Source organism: Barbus barbus, assembly GCF_936440315.1.
Source record: "Barbus barbus genome assembly, chromosome: 32".
In the NCBI taxonomy this organism is placed as follows: domain Eukaryota; kingdom Metazoa; phylum Chordata; class Actinopteri; order Cypriniformes; family Cyprinidae; genus Barbus; species Barbus barbus.
The window spans coordinates 4,208,274-4,234,598 of NC_136760.1; the positions used below are offsets into that span (position 1 = coordinate 4,208,274).

A 26,325-nucleotide genomic window follows, 5' to 3' on the forward strand; every position below is an offset into this window, starting at 1 on the left:
ACATAGCCTTACATAACTAGTAGTATATGCATTTTGTGATACAAATGTTCCACGGACCCTCTAGCACGCTCTCATGGCCCCGTCATACAGAACCATCTTTATAAAATCCCTTAAAGAGATGACAGCCATTTATGGTGTATTTAATCATTAAATGTTTCCTTACAAATAAAAAAACATCAGGAATGCCATCGGTAAGAACAGCTTAAAACTGTGTCCTGGGCCCTTTGATGAGGGGGACCAAAAACATGTCTACATACAGCTAAACTGCTGGGGCCCACCAATACAAATTAATCTCAGTCCCCTTGAATTCAAGTGAATATGTTAAAGTTTATTTGTGCATTTGGTTGGCCTGTATCTGTATTTGGCTGAAAACAAAAGATATGAAAAATAAATCTATCAAAATCTATTAAGATTTGTGACAAAAAAGAGCAGAAGAAGTTTTCTGCAGCATGATCCCTGGCTCAGGAGTCTCCCTGCTGCAGGCGAACCGTGATCGCTGTTCCTGGTCAAAGGGTTGGCCTATGGCGAGAGGCAGAGATAGAGCTGGTTAATGTTTAACCACGCCGGCTTGTAAAGCAGCCCCAGGACAGTGAACCTTTGGAGTTTGATATGATGTGATTACAGAATCACCCCAGTGACACGTTGCCAAATTCAGCAGAATGAGGGTCTGAGTCTTCCGGGTGGTGATCTCTGAAATTGCTCAGGTAAGTTGCTTCTTAAATACCAAATATGTGACACGAGGAGCCTTGTCAGGTAGTGGCAAGATAAAGGCAGTGGCAGTATTTAAAAAACAACAACAAAAAAACGCTAAGGTCACCCATACAGCTCTGTTGTCTGTATTTAATGCATTTAATTGTGCAGTACAATTAATAATATTGCATTAAAACTGTTTGATATGATTGTGAGGACACTGTCTAGGTAAGATATAATACAGAACAGTCATCAATTAGTTACACACATTCATTTGACTAATTATTTGTGATTATTTTTACATTTTGATTTAAAAATTTTACAACACACTAATAGTCTTTATCAATGTTTGTAATGCAAAAACTATCATTCACCTTTAACCTTTCTTCTACATTTTATATTTCAACATTCATACATGCACATGTGAATTTCAAGATCAGCTGTAACATAAACCCAGAGCTAAGCACCGCTGTTACTAAAATACTTTAACATATGGCCCTTCTAACATACGGTATTTATTATACACGGCATACTGAACCTTACATATGGGTTTTAACAACAGGAACACTGTGCACAGTACATGTGTGGTTTGGTTGGGGGTAGTGCATAGAATATCGTTTTTGATTTATGATCTTAAATACAGAGGCAGGCTGCAAATGTAACATGCAATTGAAGAGCAATTACAAATATTATATTCCCTGCACTTTTGCCGTTTTGCCCTGCTGTTGCCATTTTAGTCCAGCACAGTGGCCTTCACAACGTGTATTTAGCTTCAGTCAACATAGGCTGAAAAGCAGCCAGAGATCCAGGCACGATAAGCGCACGTCTAGTTATCTTGTTTATGCAAACGGTAACCAGGCTGTCCAGAAGAGAGCAGTGGATGGACTGCAGACTAATGGAGTCCTTCCCATACTGTCTTAAAACGCTCTCTTTAATGGATTCCTAATGTTCGGCCATCTCTCATAAATCCTTGATGTCTGAGCTTCGAGAAAACGATCATTTGTGACTCTTCCTAAAGATTTTTGGTCTCATGCACTGTATGGATTGAATAAAAGGCCGCATTTGCCAAACTGCAAAAGCGTGCAGTAATAGCATCTTGCTCGGTGAGTCATCTGTGATGAGTCCTTTCAGTCTAGATAAACTCTCTATGCTTTGCACAAGCTATTGAATTTGTAGAGGCGACCACATTAGTGCTGTCACTGCTGGTGAGATGCATTGTAAAAATGCAAATTCAAAAGAGCACATACTCCCAAGGGCATTGTACACCTATTTTTAAGGGGGCACCAATGGCAGTCCTCACTTAGTCAATGCACTAGACAAGATAAAACTTGAAAAAAGTCAAATGTATCGTATCCCTATATATATGTGCCAAATAAAGCCCAGCTGCTTGTCTTTTTTTTTTTTGAGCCACTTATAGAGAGACAATGATCGTGGTATCATGCTATCTGCATTACTGTCATGATTACATGCAGATACTGTAGAGCTTTTGAAAATGACTAGCAGTCACCTTTGACCCCTATTCTGTACTCACACAATCCTTTGTTGTCTTCAGCATCTCTCTTTGATCAAGTGAAGCTGCAAAAGACAAAGACAAATAAACACTACACTGATGATTTTACAGACACATGACCATGTGATTCAATCACACTTGATAGCACTTTCATCTCAAAAGAAGGAATAATCAGAAGGGAGATATTGTTAATATTAGATTGATATAAATGGGAACGTTTGCTTACTTTCTGCTTCAGGCTCTTGCTCGCCCATATATTCTCAGAATCAAACATAGTATCTAGTTTCTCCAATGAGTCTCAGAAGAGTTTTCAACAATGTCTTAAACGGTGCTCACATTTGCTCCAAAGTCTGCAAAGTCATAGATTTTAATGAGAACTTATCAACAAAAAAGGATCAGAGCTGCCATTTACATTCATTACTTAGTTCTATAATTGTATTACTATTAACTAAGAAATCTCTTAAGAAAGGAATAGTTTGAAAATAAGACATTATTTTGTCTTCTAAGAGAGGATATAAGAAAAAAAGTCTGGTTTTCTGTCGATGCAGTGAAAGTCACTGGTTTACAGCAATGTTTTGGACCCAGCTTTCACTGTGTGGACAAAAATCATATATTTTGCGTTCCATGGAAAAAAAAAAAAAAAAGTCATACATTTTTTGGAGTAAATGATGACAGAATCTACAGAATCTTGTGTGTGAACAATCGCTTTAGTCTTCTGAGCTATTTATAGAGCAATCTTCTGATGTAATAGAATTATGCATTCATATTTTCTAAATTCTGAATGAGGGAAACGGGCTAAAACAAGGTGTGAAATAAGGGCAGGACACAGATGTCCTCCTATTGAAAAATATGTGACTCAATGATCGTCTGCTGTTTTGATTTGCTCTCTTCAGTTAATAATTAGACCACGGTCCTTGACCTGGAGGTGAGGAAAATGTTTTTTTCCCCCACTTTTTTTTTTTTTGCCAACGCTGTCCAGCAGATAAAAAGCCATTATGTACCCAAAGCTTTCTTCATGCAGTTCAAACAGACTTTGATCAGAGACACTGATTAAATTAAGAAGACAGATGCCTACATTAAGACCAAATAATCAAATTTCTCCTCTTCTAGGATTAGATCTTTGTGATACAATTTTCAAATGAACAAAATGGCTATTAGTGTTGTTCAAAAGAGCACGGTTAGGACATACAAATTTCTTACCATTGAACCTGTCCGTGAGAAACATGTCTTGGCTTCTTATCATGTTCAAATTTAAAGCAAGATTATGCTATCTTACCCTGTCATTTATGTGTGTTTGAACTTTGATTTAATTTCAGTGAGCCCCTAATTTTGCTGATTTATTGCTGATAATCACTCACAATGGAAACCAATCAAAAATGCGAGGATGGACTGACGGGCACGCAGAAAGAGACTGTGCTGCGTGCTCTGATCCAGCGCACAGGATATCACATACACCAGGTAATAGTTACCACAGCCTCGGGTAACAGGACAGATGCCACTGTGGGATTATGGGATAGGAACACTTGCTTAATTCAACTCTCACTTGAGACAGAAATTCGGTGCCGCTGGTCCACAAGATCCATTTATTTGATGATTTCATTACTGGAGATATATCTGTGTGGTTGTTTTCAGCAGTTTTTAGTATGTAATATAGTGGCACCATCATGTGGTGAAAATGGAAAAACGTCCTTTCCATCTATGAAAAAAGCAGCATATGTCTTTGGATCAGTATAATGATTTATCCATTCTTGAGGTCTGTAGTAGTAGCATATGCATTTATGGTTTTATTTTGTCCGCATCTCAATGTGCTCGTTAATTTGTGATATATCAGAGAGTCATCACAGATGTTTTCTCCTCAGGAAAATGGCCAGAGGAGATATGGTGGTCCACCTCCTGGCTGGGAAGGCCCACCTCCAGAGAGAGGAAGTGAGATTTTTGTGGGAAAGCTTCCTCGGGACCTCTTTGAGGATGAACTGGTGCCGCTCTGTGAAAAAGTAAGGGGAAAAGTGGTAAACTGTAATAATTTAAAATAAATGAATAATGACTTTAACAATTAAGCTTGTTCCCCCAAGTGCAAATTTATTTGCTTTGATATTTCATAATGTAACTTTTTTTTATTTTACAATATTTTTACTCTGGGGTATAAACAGGCTTCCATAGATATTTCAGTGTGGTGTAACCTTAAAACTGTTACACTTACCTGTCTTTGCAGTTTGGCAAAATTTATGAAGTGCGGATGATGATGGACTTCAATGGCAACAATCGAGGCTATGCATTTGTTACCTTCTCCACAAAACAAGAGGCTAAGAATGCCATGAAACAGCTCAACAACTATGAAATCCGGTGAGTTATTGGTCAAAGTAGACATCTTGTAGACAAAGCATAACAACAAAAACTGATGGAAAATACTTATACGTCTTCACACAGGAATGGAAGACTTCTTGGTGTGTGTGCAAGTGTAGACAACTGTCGTCTTTTTGTGGGCGGCATTCCAAAGACCAAAAAGAGAGAAGAGATCCTGGCAGAGATGAAGAAGGTGACGGATGGTGTCATGGATGTCATAGTTTATCCAAGCGCTGCTGACAAGACCAAGAACCGAGGTTTTGCATTTGTCGAGTATGAGAGCCATAGAGCTGCCGCCATGGCCAGGAGGAAACTGCTGCCAGGTAACACCCGATACAACGGAAAATTTAAGCTACATCACATTAGATATTATACCAATGGTCTTGTCTAAAACTACTCACACTTCTGTTTGAAATGTACAGACGTTTTTGAAAACAATCATCAGTTTCCAGAGCCAGACAAGATTTTATTGATTTCCCACATGCAGAGCTCATGTTGAGTCCAAAGATACTTAGTTCATTGCCCAAAGAAGTTAAGCGAGAGATAAAAGACAAGCCACTGACATGGTTTTCTCTATCACTTCCCAGGGAGGATTCAGCTGTGGGGTCATCCTATTGCAGTCGACTGGGCTGAACCTGAAGTAGAGGTAGATGAGGACACCATGGCCACAGTGAGGATCCTCTATGTTCGTAATCTGATGTTGCCCACCACAGAGGAGGCCATAGAGAAAGAGTTTAACAGCATCAAACCTGGTAAGCCAACAAAAAGTCTCTTTAATATTCTGGTCTCTGGATATTCCTCAGGTCAATCCTTCAGTGCAAGTCTTTTTTATCCTTTCTATATCATATGCCAGGTGAAAATCATAAACATGAGCACTTAGAAAAGTAATTGCACAACAAGCTGCATAATTTGAGGTATCATTCATGTTCGTAGAACAGAAAAATCTGGATGGGTTATGCATTAAAGTTTACTTATAGGAATCCAAATCTGGCTTTTTCTCTTAGGAGGTACACAAAAGAAGATATTTTGAAAAACGTGCTCAAACAACACTGACTTTCACATTATGGACAAAAAATATCCTGTTTTTCAGTCTGAACTGTCAAGTAAATAATTTCATTGTTTTGATTTGATTTAATTATTTACAGTGTTTGCTAATCTACAGGTGCTGTTGAAAGGGTGAAGAAGATCCGAGATTACGCTTTTGTTCATTTCTCTCAAAGAGAGGATGCCATCAATGCCATGAATGTACTGAATGGAAAGGTAAGGCGGCACACAAACTAATTCAACCTAACACAACCTAACGTACTTGAATCATTATGAAATAATACTGAATAAAAAAACTCTGATTTTCCTCCAGGTCATTGATGGTTCTCCCATTGAGGTAACACTAGCTAAGCCTGTGGATAAGGACAGTTATGTTCGGTACACCCGAGGCACAGGGGGTCGTGGTGGGACTCTGCTCCAAGGAGATTATGCTTACACCGTAGGCCAGATGTATGACCCCTCAGCAGCCTATCTAGGAGCACCAATATTCTACGCTCCTCATGCATATGCAACCATCCCTAATCAGTTCCGCTTCCCCAGTACCAAAGGGCACATAAGTACCAGGGGGCTGGTGCGCGCCCCCTCTGTGAGAGGTGGGTAATCGGATTCACTTGTTCCAGAAATTTGTAATTAAATGTGTGACAATCATCTTCTAGAAATCCCAATCAAGCTTGTGAAGTATCTGCGAAAAATTAAGTCATTCTTAATGAATACATGAAATACAGATTGAATACAGACTAGGCCAGTCTACAATTATTAAAGTCAACATGAAATACTTTTCACATATTTACATTCATAATGTGACAATTCCATAAAAATAAAAAAGAGAGAGAGAGAGAGACATTAATTGTTTGGATAAAATCAAAAAGTGCGTAGATGAAGGCAGGTCGGTGCAATAGCCTTGTGGGCAGCGAGCCAACATTAAATGGCATTGCCCTATGGGCATCCCGAGTTTGAATCCTGACTCGGGGGGGATCGGCTAACCAGCTCGCTCCCACTTCGCTTCCTATCAGTTCTGAGCTGTCCTATCGTAATAAAGGTGAAAATGCCAAAAATATATTTAAAAAAGGGCCAGGTGGTTGAAATGGATTTAAAGGGGGTTTTGTGATGTTAGCCGAAAAGGAACATTGCTTCAGAGTGAATTATTGTTTTTAAAACAAACAATACAAAACAACATTTTTGGAATAACATGCACTGATGAACGGTGCACAATTAAGTAAATTAAGTACATTTTCATTTCATGTTGACTTTAAATAGACAGGGCAAATTACTTATGTAAAGTTCTTTCATTATTGTTGTATTATGGCAGTTCAACCATATGATATTTGCATCTTCATTTGCATGTGATCTTAAACTAAATGCATAGTTTGCTTGTCCTATCTAGCATTTGAATTTGTTATCCATGCCTGCATATTACAGTCCAGTAACAATAACATATTACTCTGAATGGATGGGGTCCAAAAATCAAGTCTATCAAATGTATAAAAGAAATGATCTGGCAAGAATCAGAGATGCAGCATGATCTGTAATGTGCTGGCTTGGGATATATGATGATCAGTTTCTCTAAATCTTGATTGAAACCCAGGTGATTTCTGGTGATTTGATTCGACTTAATGCCTTCTTGCATTCCTAGAAATTTACATGAATGTACCTGTAGGGGCAGCGGGCGTACGTGGTTTGGGCGGGCGAGGATACCTTGCCTATGCAGGTATGGGTCGTGGCTGTCCCACGTACCAACTCAAGACAGACAAACGCCCCGACGACAAACTCTATGACCTTCTTCCTGGCATGGAGCTCACGCCCATGAACCCAGTCACTCTGAAGCCTCAAGGCATCAAACACGCCCCACAGGTACACTCATACCCTCACTGAAAAGATCACTTATGGATTTTGAAAGGAAGAATTTTTACAAGGACGATTTTGCCTATTTTTGCAGATCTTGGAGGACATTTGCCAAAAGAATAACTGGGGACAACCGGTTTACCAGCTTCACTCTGCTATTGGACCAGATCAGAGGCAACTGTTCCTTTACAAAGTCACCATCCCTGCTCTGGCTACTCAATATCCAAATATGTATGCCACAACTTCTACCTCGATGATACACACATTATCACAAAGCAAGAACACTTGCATTAACTGTGTCACAAAACCTAGTGAGCTGCCTAGATCAGTCGTTCCCAACCACGTTCCTGGAGGAACCCTAAACACTGCAAAGTTTGCTTGTTTCATTTGTTAGACACTCCCATTTCATGTCTCTACTAATGAGCTGATAATTAAGGAGACAATCAAAATCTGCAGTGATGGAAGTACTCCAGGAATGTGGTTGGGAACCACTTACCTAGATCAGGGTGTCCTCCTTTTCTCGGGCATGTCTGGGTTGGGATTTCTAAATTGCCTTAAAATGTTTGGGTTTTGGCTTTGTTTTCCTACTGATGTGTTTTCTACAATCCTTATACATTATGGCTCTGTCTGAAAGCTGTGTATCACTTTGCTTGTGTATCAAGCAATGTAGCCATCAGACATCAAATCAGCTCACAATGTTTTGGGACACAGCAATAAATGTACACTTTTCAGTCAGAGACGGCATGCAGCAATGCATGATAGACACAGCACTTCCTAGCTTCTGTGACTATAAACCTAACTCACCTCCACATCTCTATTTTGAATGAATCTATTTTAGAAAAAATGAATCTATTTTTGGAAATATATACATTTTTCAACACCAAATTTTACCACTGATGTTTTCTGTGCGTCCAATCAGACATCCGTTTACCCCCGCCAAGCTCTGCGCATCAATGGATGACGCCAAGCTGCATGCGGCCGAACACACGCTGCAGATCCTTGGTGTTCAGACAGAAGGCGCCGACGCTTCCGCTGCTGCGGCCGTCGCTGCTGCATTCCCAGGTATGTGAGGTCTGTAAGACTGCTACTTATTTCACTGTGACTCTAGCAAACACATACTAGGACAAATATTGGTAACACTTTATTTCGAGTCCACTTTAGACATTCTACTAACAGTAAGTAACTTTGCAGCTACATGTCAACTAGCAGTCATTAGAGTATTAGTAGACTGTCTGCTTAATATCTTCTAACGCATTATTTTGATGGGTTCACAACATACAACATACTGACTATGAGAACCTTTGCAAGTAGGATATGTCAACTTATTCGACTAACCCTAAACCTACCCTAATAGTCTACTCATAGTTAGTAGATATGTAGTTGCAAATTAATGAGAATTAGTTAACATGTAGTTACTTATAGTAGAATGTCTAAGGTGGACTATCAAAATAAAGTGTCACCCAAATATTTTAGTCTATTAATTACTCTGTAATGAACGACTGTGACAAAGATTTGTTTTAAACCTGAAACTCACAAGTAACAGAACTATTAATAAAATTGTAATAATTATAATAAAACTGATACATAATATCAGTTTAGTTAATACAAATTTATATTTAATATTTAAAAGATAACGCACCCTGTTTATTTTGTCTATTTTTTAAAAGCACATTGTTTTGTTGTTATTATGACTATACACAAATAAAAGTAGACCCTTTGCAGTTTCAGAAAATACCTTGTTCTTATCTGTGCGATCAAAATTCATGGAGTATTTTTAGTTATTTCCGCGGTCATAAAGAAAATACCAGACAGACCGCAGTGGGCTTCGACCACAGGGGGTTAAAACCACATAAAGAAAAATTAAGGAATAAATTAATTGAAAAAAAAAATGTAAATGTCAATTTCTTGCAATACTTCAAAGTTTGAAAATACAACTTTCAATAGATCTCCATTACTTTTTCATACATTTTATGACCACACTGCAAAAAAAAGCGATGTTCTTCATCAGTATTTTTTCCAGGTTCCAATGTTTAAAATTTCTTAAAATCAAGATTTACTAAAAAATTGATCAAAATGTAATGAGTAGAACAAATCTGCTAATGGGCTCAGAAAAATCAACTTAATTCAAAGAGAAAACAAGTTTCCATTCCCCATTAACAGATGTTTAACATTAATAGTTTGCACCTCAAATGAATGCATCTTGTTTTAATGATGTTTAGGTATTTGTATTGCAAAACATATTGAGGAAGATATTCATTTTGCCTTGCAATGCAACATCTAATGACACGTCTTTATAAATGTAAGACTGTCTGCCCTTTCATTAGGCCTTTATTTTGACCTTTTTAAGACCTGCAGAAACAATGGAATTTATAGAAATATAGATACTCTGTTTCAAGTAACCCTAAACTATTTACGTGGATTAAAAATCCAAACCCATCCATTTGTATGTATTTATGTCTTTTAGATGAAGTGGTCTTGTCATCTGATACTCACATATGTGCATTCTAAGGTTAACAAAACAATAAAAAAAAATAACACCTACGGCTTTTCAACAGTTATTTTGCCCTGAGTCCGTTCCTTTTGTTTTCACAGGTTATGCAATTGCCAGCACCACTGCTACCCAGCTGAAACAGGCCGTTTCTCTGGGTCAGGACCTGACTGCCTATGCAACCTATGAGGGTTACCCTGCCTTTGCTGTGGCAACCCGTGGGGATGCATATGGAGTGTTTTAAAACCTTTAACTAACAGTCTCTGTAATGTCAATGTTAATCTGTCATGTATTCTGTCGTGTCTGTAGGTTAGTAGTGATTGTTTGTTTAGAGTTATGATAACTTTATTTCTTCCCAAGTGTTTTGAGCATTTTTGCGATATTCAAGAATATGAGTCACCTTTTGACTTAACTCAGGAAGAGGGCCGTCTGAAAGCTGCCGACAGCTCAATCCCAAACAAAAAAAAGTCACATTTTAAGTTTTATTGCTGTTTGTCAATGCTTGAATTTCCTTGATTTAAACATTACTTGTGTCATAAATTGTGGTCATCCAGAACGGTGACCCCATAAGATTAGAATTTTTTTTTTTTAAATATCTAAATGAGAGAAATTTAGGCTGGACCCTTGTTCAATGCTGCCTGCTGCCTTTGAACGATTGCCTTTAACAATGAATCATTACAACTGAATGTAATTTCAAAACACTTAGTAATATTCCATTGAGCAAAGTGATACAGATTTTTATCCAGACATTTACTTTAATAAGCTTTGGTATTGTATTTAAAGTGGTTTGTTTTTGTGTTGGTTTTCTTTCAGTATTTACATTAACACCTAAGTACAGAGAGTTTTAACAGATGAAACCCATTCATACGCTTTTGTATGTATCTTCAGGTTTTGGGATCATTTTAGACATGGTTGACACCTTGTACCTGGTTCGTTTATTAGTAGTTTTGCTATATTTTATAAGATATTTACAGGCTTGCTACTAATATTTTCCCACTTCATACGTGGGGAATGTAAGAGCATTGTTTAAATACACATGGACACATTTTTGTTAAATATAAAGATGCCTTAAAGGTGACAGTATTAAAGTTTGTGTAGCACTTAGAACTTATTTTTATACCTGACTTCCAACTCTGTTTGGATGAACTTTGTTATTCGATCATAGAGTGTTTGAAATTATTTATTGTCTAAGTGATCGGCATCAGATCCGGAGGGAGAATTGGAACGGGCATCATCAGGACAAAAAAAATAAAAAAATCTGAGATGAGATCATAGTGCTACAAAGTAGGCGAGTTGTGAAAATATAATTCGAATAAATCAACTAACCTTCAATAAATCAAATTCAGTTCTTGACATGTCTCCAGACTTCTTTTTTTGCATTTGTGACCCAAAAACACATTTTTGATATAATAAGCATTAGATATGTACAGGTTGCACATTCTTTAGCATCACTGTTCTTTGTATAGGCTAGCTACTTTTAAATACATAACAATAGTATGGGCTACACTTTGCACAACGCTTATAGTATCTCTGAGTTTTATGTAAATTACAATGATACTAGCAAGTTTTAGGGAGCAATCTACATAATAATTAACTCCTTTACCTATCCAACAAAACTTCAGCATCCCCTAGAATTTACTTTCTCATCATCAAATCTTTCCACCTTGTGTTCGCTGTTTTTTTTTTGTTGTTTTTTTGTCTTTGTCAGTCTTCCCGTTTTCTAGCTTCAGACCTGTTCTGCTTCTTTGGCCATAAAGGTACTGATTCTCCCATTAGTAAAGCACGATAATACAGCAGGTGTGTTTCATTGCCTAAATTTTGCTCTGTGCATCACCAAACTACACTATGTGGGTCAAGTTTTTTCAACATGGCCGAATACATTAAGGGCATGACCAGCACTGTGTGTAATGAAAACTTTTTTTATGGAAAACTACTATGAGTCTTTACAAAAACATATTATCTCTATGTAATTAAAAAAATATTAACTACTGAATGCAACTTTAGGCTGAAAATAGTTATTTTTCGAGCTTTTGAGCCATTTTGTTCATCCATTTGCAAGATGCTTGCTACTTTTATAAAACAAATAGTGCATAATTAAACAACAGGACACAAATTTAAATTAAAAAATGTATTAAATTCTGAAGACATTGTACCTGACATATAAACTAAGTGTGTGCTGCCTAATGATAATGTGAACACATATTGTTTATTTTAACAGTTAGAGACCAATGGAACAGTTTTATAGATATTATTTATACTTAACCAAGCAATTACCTTACCTTAGAAATCAATATTATATTCAACCCAATGGAAACCATCACAGAAATTCCAATGGTTTCCACTACAAACTATTAACTCTTAACCATTAAAAAATGGTTTCCTGTAGAGTGTTTTGGGACATATTCCATTAGGATTTATTGGTTTTAACAAGCCACCAATAGAAGGTGATTAATTACTAGTAGAAACCCCCATGCACCATTACAGTTTCCATTAAAACCAATACATTCTATTTCTATTGTTTCTTTTGTTTTGTTTTTTCAGCAGGGCAGTGTCTGTGAATTTTACATTTTAGTACTCTCACTATATGAACGTTTAAAGACAGTGTAAAGAACAATAACATTAAGTTATAGATTGATGCTGTTAATTGAACACTGACTATATGAGCAGCTAATATCTGTCAGCGTCACATCTAATGTTCTTTCTCAGTAATACACTGATTAATAGTAAAAACTTTGTGTGACTTTGAAAGCATCAGAAGTGCCCACGTATGGTGTGGTGATGGTGTTGTTATCCATGATTTGTTTGAAGTGTCCAAAGTGTTGAATCCGGTAGGTTCCTGTCTGTGCCGTGAGCGGGATGTGCCACTCCACTTTTGACCAACTCCGGCCAGCAAGTCCTTTAATCCAGTGAAACCTGAATACACAAAAGGAGTCTACATTATAGAGCATATTTATTTTTTAATTACTAACATTATAATTTAACATTTTTACATGATTTTCCCCAGTTTTGAAATTTAGGTTTGTCTCTGTGCTCAAAGAATTTTAAAAACTGATATCAAATAAATCAATATTCAATCAAAAAATGCCCTTTTGCAGTTTTGCCTTTACACAGCATGTCAGATTAATCTAGAAGTCCTATAGGGATCACACATGGATTTTGGCCTGAGGATTGAAATGATAAGACCTTGACTCAGAGGTTGAGTTAATAAAGCAGTTAATGCTGATGGTATCTTTAAGGCAAATGCTAAGTAAAAGTATAGACTAATACAAATGAATATGATAACATTAGCATTTAAAAAGCATAAAAAATGCCTCTTTCAAAACACATTACCTCGTTTCCCACGATGCATCTGTGTGAACTATTTCCCATGAGTCGGTGTCGTTGTGAAACCTCTCCACTGTGACAAATGTCTTATCTCTCTGATATTATAATCACCACAGATTAGTTATATCTTATACATAAAAGAGCATGTTTTGCAAGAGATTATTGTAGAGTTACTGCTACTAAAGAACTCACGATATCTCCAGAGTGTCTCGGGTTTCCAGCGACAAATGTGACTGATGCCATTTCTCCCTTTAGAATAAATAAATCACATAAAGCTTGTCAATTTATAATAGTGAGCTTGTCTTTCACTAGTGCAGTGTTAATGTAGAGTCACATTTTTCATGGGCAAAAAAAAGTCCACTGTCAACAGCATAGCAGTTTTTAAAGATAACTACAGACCTGTCTCTCTCCTTCCATTCATAGGGAAAACACTCGAACGAGCTGTCTTCAACCAGCTCTCGCGGTTTCTTTCACAGTACAACAAGCTGGATGCTAAACAGTCAGGTTTCAGGAGTGGCCATTCAACAGAGACTGCGCTACTCTCAGTCACTGAAGCCCTGCGAACTGCAAAGGCTGATTCCAAATCGTCAGTCCTCATTCTGCTGGATCTCTCTGCTGCTTTTGACAGTGTCAATAATCAGATTCTCCTGTCTACACTCTCTTCACTGGGCATCACTGCAATTCCACTTCGCTGGTTTGAATCCTATCTCACCGGTAGATCCTTCAGGGTGACCTGGGGAGGGTAGGTATCCAAACCACATCAACTGATCACTGGAGTTCCTCAGGGATCGGTTCTTGGACCCCTCCTCTTCTCCACGTACACTACATCGCTGGGTGCCATCATACATGCACATGGCTTATCCTATCACTGCTACGCCGATGAAACGCAGCTCTATCTCTCTTTTCAGCCAGATGACCCAACGGTAGCTGCACGGATCTCAGGCTGCCTGGCGGACATCTCGGCATGGATGAAAGAACATCACCTACAGCTCAACCTGGCAAAGACGGAACTTCTGATCTTCCCTGCCACTCCGACTCTACGGCATGACTTCACGATTCAGTTCGGCTCATCAGTGATTACCCCATCAACTTCGGTCAGAAATCTTGGTGTAATCTTTGATGACCAGCTGACCTTCAAAGAGCACATTGCAAAGACTGCTCGTTCCTGCAGGTTCGCACTACAGAACATCAGAAAGATCAGGCCCTTTCTGACAGAGCATGCTGCGCAACTTCTTGTCCAGGCCCTGGTTGTTTCTAGACTGGACTACTGCAATGCTCTTCTGGCTGGTCTGCCATCAAACGCAATCAAACCTCTACAAATGATTCAGAATGCAGCGGCACGACTGATCTTCAACGAGCCCAAAAGAGCGCATGTTACACCTCTCTTCATCTCCTTGCACTGGCTACCAGTGGCAGCTCGCATCCAGTTCAAGTCACTGATGCTTGCGTACAGATCTACCACAGGCTCTGCACCCTCCTACTTCCACTCACTATTACGAACCTACATCCCCTCCAGAAGTTTGAGATCTGCTAGTGAGCGACGCCTTGTGGTACCATCACAGAGAGGCTCAAAATCACTCTCCAGAACATTCTCGTTCACCATTCCTGGCTGGTGGAATAATCTTCCCACCCCTATCCGGAACGCCGGATCTCTGGCAACCTTCAAGCAACAACTGAAAACTCATCTCTTTCGGCAGTACTTGACTTCATCCTAAACTCAAAAAAAAAATAAAAAAAAAAAATAAAAAAAATAAAAACTTTCCCTCTATCTTTCTCTCCACCTACTAGCTTGTACTTATTTGAACAATGACTGAGACTTGGTGTTACGAGCACTTCCTCTGTCTGACTGCCTCTTCAAGATGAATCGCTTTTTGTATTCCCAATTGTAAGTCGCTTTGGATAAAAGCGTCTGCCAAATGACTAAATGTAAATGTTAAAAAGTAGTCACATTCAAACCAGGCACCTTTATGTTAGCCAATGCAGCAAAATCACATTTCTATGTTACAAAAACTACATGGAGAACTTTTTCACCCTCACGTGAAACGCCCAAATGTGTGGATTCCTACTGAAATGATTGATTTTGCCTGAAAAAATTGTGCCAAACAATAATAAACGTGACCGCACATTTACTGTACTGTTTGTACAGCACAATTATTAACCTACCACTTTATAGACAGGGTTAACCTGCTCTAAGACATCGCCAAATGTGGTGTCAGCTGGTAGTACATCTGCCACCGGGTCCTTCACTTGATTAAAAAGTTTGTCTTCATCAAAGAAAGGGGGTTCAGGACCCTTCGGCAGCTCTCCTATTGTTCCCTGTGGAAGATTGGTTTATTCATGAGATCAGCCAGGCCATTTCAGTTCATCAAAATGTCACAAATGACTGTAAGGCAGCAGAGCGTTACATGAGCTATAGCTTTGGCCAGGCCTCTGTAGCGCTGGATATACGCCGAGAGAGTGTGAGGGCCAAAAATGGTGGATGCACCCTCATATCGCTGGATCTGTGAGGATAGAGGAAAAAGACAGACACGTTTTTTTTTTGCGATCACTGATGTACACTGGACCACCATGTACTGTAAATACCATGACTTTTTTACATTATGCTTTTTAGCATACACACCTGATATTCTTCATATGTAGTGATGTAGTGTGTGTAGATGTTGCACAGACCAGCAACAACCACTTCTGCATTAGCGAAAGACTCTTTCACCTCCAACTCCTATGGAAATCAAGTGAAATGGTTATGACATCAACTTTTACAAAACTTTTTTTTTTCTGTACCCCTAAACATAGTTAAAAAAAAAAAAAAAAAATTGCTAACATTATTTGAAGGACATATTGTCATTATTAACTCATATTATCTCATTATTAGCCCATATTAATACCTTATTCTGCATGACCATATTTTAAATCTCTTAATCCTACCCCATACAAACTTAACACCTACCTTATGACTATATTAAGGCAAAAGTTGTATAGTTAATAGTTTGTTAATAGTGAGAATTGGTTTTAAACGAATTGGGAAAAATGTGGACAACTGGTCAAAGGTTTGGAATATTTTTTTTTTATGAAATATTTAGGTTATTGCGGTGATGCAAATCAGAATTTTCAGCAGCCATTTATTTAGTTTTAGTTGTCACATGATGCTTCAGAAATCATTCTAATATGCTGATTGGCTGAAATATTTCTTATCAATGTTAAAAAATAGTTTTTGCCGTTTAACATTTATATAGAAACTGTGATACACTACACTACTATTAAAATGTTTGAGGTAAAGATTAAAAAACTGAGAAAAAGTGACAGTAAAGTTAATATGAATTTATTTACGGAAAGAAAATATGCAGTAACAGAAGATTTCTATAAATTCTGCAAAACAGCAAAACGCAAAAACTCGTTTCAATGTTGCTAAGAACAATTGTTAATAATTCAGCACCTATTTATAAAATCAAGCACCAAAATCAGGATATTAGGATTGTGTGACACTGAAGACTGGAGTAATGATGCTGAAAATTCAGCTTTTGAGAATCAGAGAAATAAATTACATTCAAATAAATATTAAAATAGAATATAGTTATTTTTAATTTTAATTACATAATTACTATTCTTACTGTATTTTTGATCAAATAAATGCAGCCTTGGTGAGCATTAGAGACTTCTTTCGAAGTCATTAAAAATTAAATTAAATATTCCAAATTTTTTAACAGTAGTGTATGTGCAATTCTCACCTTTTTGACTGCCTCTCGAATCCTTCTCCCTGACATGGTACTAAAACATAGAAGACAATTTAGGGTAAACCATATTGGCTCATTATAGAGCCACTGTTTTCTATATTAAAGGTGGGGTATGTAATTTTCCAAAAACGCTTTAGAAAACTGAGTCGGGGCCGAGTACCAAAACAAACTTGTAGCCAAACTGTAGAGAACTCAAGGAGCAGAAGGCCTGCAATCGGACGCCGAGGTTGCTTTGGTTCTTCTCGATAGTATGGAGCTTATAATATGACAAAACTATTTGAATTTGAATTGTGTAAATTTGAATTATTGACAGGTGTCATTTAACAAAACTGAATATAATATTGGCATTTAACATAGTTCTGAATTTGAATTTTTTTAAACTTGAATAATAAACATTTGAAATGAAACAACAGAATTTTTTTATGGCAGTTTTTTTAATAGACATGTATTTTCAAACGGCGGATTTTTTGTTCTGAATTCTTTGAATGCAAATATCCAGTTTTAAAAAATACAGCTTCAAGTTTTCAAGATGAAGAAGAAATTCGGAACATTTAAATTCAAAGCGCAGAAATTCAGGTAAAGAAAGTAGGTTAGTAACACTGTGTCTGAACCAGACGCGGCTCGCTGCAACAGCCAGAGTCTGCCTACACTGGACGCAATAAAGCGACCATTGAAAATCATTTGAAATTTGTGTAAGCACGTCATAAATATAACGTGGCAGCAGTTTTCTGTCAGAGATTTGTCACGCCGTGCAGCATCCAGCGTAGACAGCATCACTGATTATAATAACTTCTATAGTATTTTGTTGTGCTGCTCGCGTCCGGTGTAGACACGGTGTAACATTGGTTTTGCTTTGTTTCACAGAACTAATCGTTGCCTGGGTTGCGTAGGCTACGTATGTGTGGGACGGAGCTATCAAAATAGGGGTAAGACCCTTTTGGGGGAGGGGCGTGTTTGTTTTGGTGATTTCAAATATCAACATTGGCTTCCAGAAATCGCTTACCCCACCTTTAACCTGTCCTATCAGAACTCACGTAAATTCTCCTGGGACCGCAACTACGGCTAAAGAGCCGATAGTGATGATCTGAACGTCCACAATGGCTGGATGCCATGGGAGGGGCGAATCCATCTGCATAAAAAAAACAATCATCAAAGTTATTATTTCAAAGCAAATAAAACAATCCGACAGGTGTAATTAATACTTGCCATTACCTATTGTCATGTACTTGTAAAACAAAATAAAAAATAAAATTTGAGCGATTTTCCCTTTTGGGACATTCTTATCTTAACAAAAGATATCATATTCGTACCTCCCCAGTGCTGAAGAGGATTGGTTTAGGCTGATGACAAGCTGTGGTTTCATTGGACGGCGGTCCCAAAATCGCATCTCTTATTCCATCCCAGAAAGGATCTCCATCTGTATCCCCTGGTCACAAGAAAAAGCATGACCATTATTATTTGCCTGTCAAATATGTAACCATAAGAACTGGCAAAGTACTTGCCAAACACGCGACGTAGCTATATTTGTTTATGAAACGCATACCTTGTATGAAGTTTAACTCTCCTCCTCCATCAGTTGTACCAGCAGCAAAACCGTGACCCAGGGCAGGTTTACACGTCCGTCCCTGATGGCAGAAACAGTGTTGGCATGAACACCACAAAGATGAGTTTTCTGGTTCATGTTAAGCTCTACAGACAGCATCTGTGACAATCAACTGATAGCTATAGAAAATATTTTTCACTCTTCTTTACAGATTCTAAAAACAACTGAAAAACATGTTTTGGTGATGCACTTACAATTTGGAAATTTAAAATCAGAAACATGAGATTTTTGTGTTAATGAACCTACAGGAATTATGCACTACAAAATGTGTGTTTTGATCTGTAAAGTTGTATTAAATTGTCCTTTTGAGATGAAACTATACTGTACCCAATTGTACACAGCACTTTACGAATCTTTGTTTTCGTTTACATGTAGATTACAGCGAAACACTATTTCTATTTCACTAGTAAAATGCTTGCAATTATCTAAATGCATGTGTAAAGTAAAAAAATAGCAATTTGACCGTGTTTTCTTATAATTCACCCAAAAGTGAAAACTATTATGATATAAAATACTGAATTATTGAACATTTCTTTAAAGTTGCTGTAAAACAATGTGCATTTTAAAAAGTGCTATTCAAATATAATTGACTTGACTACTCTTTTAGAAAATGCTCCTGGTCTCATTAACCGTATTTTATGCACAGGAACCCTGTACTCACTAAATGAGTGGAGTTTAATGGGACAGACTCATCGGTCATGTTGACCCACTGATGTGCGCCGTAAATGGGCCCACGTAGCTCCTGCTTTGCACTGCTGTACAGCTCCTGCAGAACAAAACAACTACGTAAAGTAATGCACTCACATCACAATCACTGCTACACATCAGGATCAAACAATATGACAAATGATACAAACCTTTGCTTTTTTATACATATTCTCTCCTATGATCCTGGTGCTTTCAAACATGTCCTCACCCGGTCCGAAAGCTACGCATGCTTTTTTCTGTTGAAAGGGACATGGAGCATGAACATTTCTAAGTGTCTGCAAATATTTAAGTTGAAATACAAAATTTAATGTTTAAATCAATCAATCAATCAATCAATCAATCAATCTATATATGTATATATACACACACACACACACACACACACACACACACACACACACACACACAAGTGCATCTCAAAAAAATTTGAATATCATGAAAAGTAAAATTTTGTGGTAACATTTAAAAAAGTGAAACTTTCATATATTCTAGATTCATTATATGTAAAGTAAAACATTTCAAAAGTTTTTTTATTTTTTTTTATTTGGATGATTAGAGCTTACAGCTCATGAAAGTCCAGTAAAATCCATTATCTCAAAATATTAGAATATTTCCTAAGATCAATCAAAAAAAGTATTTGCAAACAGAAAAGTTCAAGTTCTTTAAAGTATGTTCATTTATGCACTCAATACTTGGTCGGGGCTCCTTTAGCACTATTGAGCCTTCAGCTCGTCTGTATTGTTGGATTGACTGTTTCTCATCTTTCTCTTGAAAATATCCCATAGATTCCATATGGGGTTCAGGTCAGGCATGCTGGTTGGCCAATCAAGCACAGTAATATCATGGTCAGCAAACGACTTGGAAGTGGTTTTGGCACTGTGGGCAGGTGCTAAAGTCCTGCTGGAAAAGGAAATCAGCATCTCCATAAAGCTTGACAGCAGATGGAAGTATAAAGTGCTCCAAAATCTCCTGGTAGACTTTGTACTTGATAAAACACAATGGACTAACACCAGCAGATGTCACAACACCCCAAATCTTGACTTCAGAAACTTCACACTGGACTTCAAGCAGCTTGGAGCAACAGTCCAGTCCTTTTCTCTTTAGCCCCAGTAAGATGCTTCTGACGTTGTTTCTGTTTCAGAAGTGCCCTTTTCCTGAAGACGTCTGAGCGTGGTGACTCTTGATGCACTGACTCCAGCTTCAGTCCACTCCTTGTGAAGCTCTCCCAAGTGTTTGAATCCGCTTTGCTTGACAGTATTTTCAAGCTTGCGGTCATCCCTGTTGCTTGTGGACCTTTTCCTACCCAATTTCTTCCTTCCAGTCAACTTTGCATTTAATATGCTTTGATACAGCACTCCTTGAACAGCCACACCTTTCAGTAATGACCCTCTGTGACTTACCCTCTTTGTGGAGGGTGTCAATGATCGTCTTCAGGACCATTGCCAAGTCAGCAGTGTTCCCCATTATTGTGGTTTCAAAGAACAAGAGATACACATAATTTATACTGTACGGCTGGTCATTTATTGAAACTCAAACGTAAATATTGTAATATTTTGAGATACTGGATTTTTGACTTTCATTAGCTGTAAGCTCTAATCATCAAAATTAAAACAAAAAACTTTTGAAATGTTGTACTTTACATGTAATGAATCTGGAAAATATCAAAGTTTCACTTTTTAAAATAAGTTACCAAAAAAATGAACTTTTTCATGATATTCAAATTTTTTTTAGATGCACCTGTATATACATTATAGAAATTATATACATGTTATTTGATAACTTCGGCCTTGTATTTCAATGTAATATATAATATAGATAAATAAAACAGAAATTTACTGTATTGCAAATTCAATAATCAGATAAAAGAAGATTTTAATTAGTGGAATGTGACCAAATAAAGAAACAATTTTTTTTTTATAAAATAATTAAAAAAAATAAATACACACACACACACACACGTTGGTTTTTGTGGTTTATGGGGACTCTCCATAGGCGTAATGGTTTTTATACTGAACAAACTGTGTGTGCTATTGCCCTACACCAACCCTACACCTAAACTTAGCCCTCACAGGAGACTTTGTGCATTTTTAGATTTTCAAAAAAACACCATTTAGTATGTTTTTAAAGCCTTTTGAATTACGGGGACATAGGCAGTGTCCTCATAAACCACCTTCATATTGTAATACCTCTGTTATACCCATGTCATTATACAAATATGTGTCCTCATAAACCACCTAAACATGCACACACACACACACACGTTATACAGCATGTTTATAATAATTACTCACTCCACCGATGGGACAGGAGCTGTTAAGGTAGTCACACTTCTCGCCTGTGTTCACACAGACGGGGCCGAGAATGTTGGGAGATGAATCTCCAAGATTACTGGAGGAAAAGCCGGCTACAAAAGGACCCTGGAGGTACACAGAGTGTGATGCATTAGTGCGGAGCTTTTCATACTGTGCCCAAGTCAAAAAGTCTATTAAAGATATCCGCCGACATAAGCAACACAAATTTTATCTTCTGTTTAATATATAGGACAAACAGATCTTAACAGCATTAATTAACATCTTCAATAAATCTCCTGTGTTTAGAGCATTCTCAGGGGAACTATTGATTTTACTGAACGGCAAAATGTCCTTGTGAACTCTTGAAGTAGATTACAACTAATAAAGACAATTAATTAACCTCGAAGATGGGGCCCAGAGGGAAAGGCTGTAATTAAAAGGTAGACCTTTTACCTCACCGGGTAGAAAGCCAATGTTTTTCTCTTGCTCGAATGCATAGGAGGCGTAGCCGAGGTTGTCCGAGCTCACCATGCGATTGGTGTTATTCATACTGACAGGATGGACAGCAAACCAGCTGAGGGCAGATACATAGCCAAAAAATGAATACATTGCATTTATTATCAATGTATTTGATGAAGTCAATTACCTTGAAGACCTTAAGATCTTGCTATGTTTGTACTGGAACTTAAGATTTTCCAAAGTAAATGGTATATTATACCTGAGCAAGCCCATACCATCCCCGTCCAGATCTGTGAATTTCATGATGACAATCTGCTTGTCTGTGTTGAATTCATATCTGTCAGAAATGAATGCGTTGTGACTTACAGCTGTATTGATGTTTTGACACATTTTACTGTAAAACTACTTTGAGACAAAACAGCAAATACATAAATGCTACAAAAATAATATTACAACAAAGATAAATGGACCCTTTTTATATTTCCAGGCTTCTCAGAAGAGGAAGTAGTAAACGTCTATCATGGTGAATGGAAACTACAACAAATATAGGAGGAGTTTATTTGCAAAAACTTTTTATTTTAAAAAATCATGTTTTTTATTATGCTATCGTGTTTTATTGTGTTAGTTGGCTAGTATTTTTTTTTGAGTAATTTTGGACCTAATCAAAATAACCCAACTGCGGTTTGATTGAAATTAACTGGCATGCACAATAAAAGATTTTTGAAAATCTGTTTTTGCAAAGGAACTCTTCACATGTTTTCTGCGATTTAATGCCAATGTATTATAGCACAATGTATATACTTGTTTTCTGAACATGTATACATTTAATTTGCTTTCTGACTGCCTTGTGCATTATTTACACTTTTATATTTTATGTTAATTTGAATTTGCAATTACCAAAATGTCTAAATTTTCAGCAGACATTGTTTTTAATTTATTTAATATTCAAGTAAGTATTTAGTTTTTAAGTATTTCACATAAAATTATATTATACTGTTTCCTATAGGTAGAAAAAAAATGAATGACCTCATACTGGTAAAATAAAAATCACTTCTAGAGGGCAAGTATTGCCCATTCACCTAAAAATGACAGTTCTTTCCATTTACTTCCCTTCGTTGTTCTAAACCTTTATGACTGACTTTCAAAAGAACACAAAAGAAGATATTTTGAAGAATGTTGGTAACCAAATGGTTTTGTGTTCCATTACCGTACATAATCTGACTAAAAAATACTAAGGAGGTCAATGGGACCCAAAATGGTTTGGTTCAGAATATCAGAATATCTTGTTTTGTGTTCTACAGAAGTAATAAAAGCTGATTTCTGACACTGGTGGGATTTGAGTTCCTTTAAACTGCAGCTGGATCAATATGAGCACATCAGCACACAAACAAACCTGTTTCTCTCCTCCTCGGGGTTGTTCATGTATGAATGTGGGCTTCTGTTCAAGTTGTTGTCGATCAGCTGTCCTTTATTTATAAAAATTCGTCCAGGTCTCAAATTCCTGTGAGCTATATCAATGCTCTGATGCAGAGGATGGAAAATATGATCAATGACATGCTGAAGGCATTTACATGAACTAATTCAAAGGGTACACATTTATTATATTAGAAATGCTTTTCAAATGAGAGCTGGCCAGTAAAGCATACCTTGACTATTCCACTGACGATGGCTTGTATAGATGGCTTAATGTAGCCTTTACTGGTGATCATAAAGAGGGTGTACTGGAAATAGCCGCCCACACCTGAATGTGTGTGTGTGCCACTTATGACCACATTGTCCTGTCTGTACAGGTCTCCGTATTTAGCCTTTAGCTCTTGCAGAACCTAAAATGGTTTGGGACAATGATATTTAAATTCACCCTCATAATGCAATTCTAATGAGATTTAAGCAATATTGCGATTAAACTTTACCTCATGCAAACACGATACGATCAAACTGATGCGGTTAAAGCTCATAATCATAGCAATCATAATAGTAAAAATTGTGGCACATGCTGATTTTAAATCACAGTAAAACAGCATGTAAACACTGCAGTATTGGAAATAAATGATATGTAAATACAGTCACTAACAAGGAAAAATATGCCAGAAATGATCAAAATCTGGTTTGAAACACGAGTCATGATTATTAGATGCAAGATCTTTGGGTAACACTTTATTTTACGGTTACACCTATTAGTTGCTTATTAGCATGCATATTACTAGAATATTAGTCATGTATTAGTGCTAATAAAGCACATACTAATGCTTTATTCTACATCCCTAATCCTACCCAATACCTAAACTTAACAACTACCTTACTAACTATTAATAAGCAGCAAATTAAGAATTTATTGAGGGAAAAAATCATAGTTGATAGTTAACAAGTGTTCCCTATTCTAAAGATCTTTGTATTACTTTTACACTGTAAAAAGTGATGACTTAACTTTAAAAAATTGAGGAAACCTGTTGCCTTAAAATTATTAGGTAAATAATAATTTTAAAAAAAAGTTAAGTGGACTTGACAATTCACTTAACTTATTTTTTTTATTATTATTATTTACTTAATCATTTTAAGGCAACGGGTTTAAGTTAAGTCAAACTTATCACTTTTTACAGTGTAGTTTCTCAGATTTTTTAAATTATATATTTTATACAGTTCTGTACTAGAAATTTGATTTAATCATTCTAACAAAAAAAGTGGTGTTTCATAAAGAAATAAAATAATAATAGCAGTACAAAATACTGGCAGCTTTATTATAATATTTAATTAAAATAATATATATTTTTCAAAGTAGAAAGCATGTGTTAAAACATTTTGAAAAGCTTTTGTAGAATTTAGAAAAGTGAATTGTCAACTCATAAATACAAAAAATACCAAACTACTTAATACAGAGCTTTTAAATAAAAATCTAGTACTATATATTCCGAATTTCTAGTAGTATATATTCAAATAATTATTATTAATATTAAAAGTGTTCTTTGTATTTATGAAATTTACTAGCAGTTTTCCTTGACAGGGTCACTGACAATGTGTGTGTGCTGCGCATGTGTGTATATATATCATTCTGTTTGGGGTCATTTATATATATATATAAATATACACATGCTATTATAAGAGAAGGGCTTTATGTAAACTTTTCCCATGACTACAGAAGATGAAACCCGGAATAATGTGTGAGTGCTACCTCTAGCCTCAGTCTCTGAGAGACCATGCCGATGTCTGCAGTGACGAACACCACTCTTTTACTGCCATCGTCCACGATGAAGGCTCTGCTGAACAGACGTGTGTGGATCCCTCTCGCCGTCTGCTCAGTATTAGCGTAACCCATCTTTTCCACAAACAAAAAAACTAAATCAGCATTCACAAGAATCTTAAAGGTCATCGATATCTGTCCTTTATCATCACATCTGATCAGCGCACAGTCATAAACATTATCAGTCTAACGACAGATGAATATCAACGTCCAGCTATAAGGCCTCACTAATAATCAAACAGAACAGCTGGAAATAGTTTCAGAGTAATCAAATGATCAAAATCTAAGCAACTGAGAGAAATGAAACTGACCATAGGTAGATCGGCCACAGGCCCGGTACAGTCAGCTCGACCCGCACCGATCAGATAAGGGTTCTCTGGAGGATCCACTGAAGGGCTCGGCTCCTCTGGAGTCACTTCTTCTGGTGCACAAATAATTCAAACCAGACACGATATGATTTTTCAATAAGCTTATGAATGGAAAGAATTACACTGAGATACACTGAATAAAATAATGTTTCAAAGTAAATCATACGTCAAATTTAAATAGCACTCCTCCCTAATTTAAATAACTATACATATTTCTAAAATTTCTTTTTACTTAAGACAGATACATTTTAGTTTACATGCTATACTTTTCTTGTAATTAAACCATGTGGACAGTTCAGAATTACTTTAAAACACGTAATTACGTTTTTCTGAATCCAGTTTGAGGGCCAGGACTGTTATTAACCCCACTGAGACCGCTGTCATCAAAAGGAAGAGAACTATGAGGGAGATCTCCAGACCGTTGAGCCGACAGCACTCAGTCTTACGCGCCATCACCCTTCACTGAGACACACACACACAGCACATGGTTGTCACACAAAACATACACAACACACTAAACAACTCTGATCAGATATGTGAGAACATTGCCACTTAAACACAAAGCAAAGAGCAAGTGTGTAAAGTTGGAAGCATTAATCCATATTTCTATGTTGCTAAATGTCATGCACTACACTTCAAATGTTCAGGGTTGATATATTTTTATGCTAATATTTTATCATTTAAAATAA

General features: G+C 36.9%; 2 protein-coding genes across 4 annotated transcripts; one reads left to right on the forward strand and one right to left on the reverse strand.

Annotated features, from left to right (window-relative positions):
- The first annotated feature begins 607 nt into the window (after window positions 1-607).
- On the forward strand, window positions 608-11,274 carry LOC306852436 (APOBEC1 complementation factor-like). Of its 3 annotated transcripts, none has more exons than XM_079389243.1 (12): window positions 608-704; window positions 3,517-3,658; window positions 4,060-4,194; window positions 4,413-4,543; window positions 4,628-4,866; window positions 5,131-5,295; window positions 5,706-5,803; window positions 5,901-6,180; window positions 7,221-7,438; window positions 7,524-7,660; window positions 8,349-8,491; window positions 10,022-11,274. In XM_079389243.1, exons 2-12 carry the CDS (start codon window positions 3,560-3,562, stop codon window positions 10,159-10,161), a joined length of 1,785 nt encoding a protein of 594 aa, XP_079245369.1. In that variant the 5' UTR covers window positions 608-704; window positions 3,517-3,559; the 3' UTR covers window positions 10,162-11,274. The 3 variants fall into 3 exon arrangements, with proteins under 3 accessions (XP_079245369.1, XP_079245370.1, XP_079245371.1); XM_079389244.1 differs by having other exon boundaries at window positions 7,245-7,438; XM_079389245.1 differs by having other exon boundaries at window positions 8,349-8,500; window positions 10,022-10,155.
- A 1,360-nt stretch (window positions 11,275-12,634) lies between these two features.
- LOC306852195 (neutral ceramidase-like) lies at window positions 12,635-26,089 on the reverse strand (the record flags this gene model as incomplete). The annotated part of the gene is made up of 20 exons (XM_079388878.1): window positions 12,635-12,830; window positions 13,248-13,336; window positions 13,434-13,490; window positions 15,405-15,557; window positions 15,647-15,742; window positions 15,862-15,960; window positions 16,967-17,006; window positions 18,007-18,101; window positions 18,283-18,398; window positions 18,516-18,597; window positions 19,237-19,341; window positions 19,433-19,519; window positions 21,575-21,700; window positions 22,028-22,148; window positions 22,293-22,370; window positions 23,427-23,554; window positions 23,680-23,856; window positions 25,200-25,343; window positions 25,580-25,689; window positions 25,960-26,089. 20 exons carry the CDS (start codon window positions 26,087-26,089, stop codon window positions 12,635-12,637), a joined length of 2,229 nt encoding a protein of 742 aa, XP_079245004.1.
- Window positions 26,090-26,325: the final 236 nt, after the last annotated feature.

Coding starts and splice junctions, on each gene's coding strand:
- LOC306852436 (XM_079389243.1), top strand. CDS start 3,560: ATGGAAACCAATCAAAAATGCGAGGATGGACTGACGGGCACGCAGAAA. Junction 6,181..7,220: donor GCGCGCCCCCTCTGTGAGAG/GTGGGTAATCGG, acceptor TTGCATTCCTAG/AAATTTACATGAATGTACCT. Junction 7,439..7,523: donor GCATCAAACACGCCCCACAG/GTACACTCATAC, acceptor CTATTTTTGCAG/ATCTTGGAGGACATTTGCCA.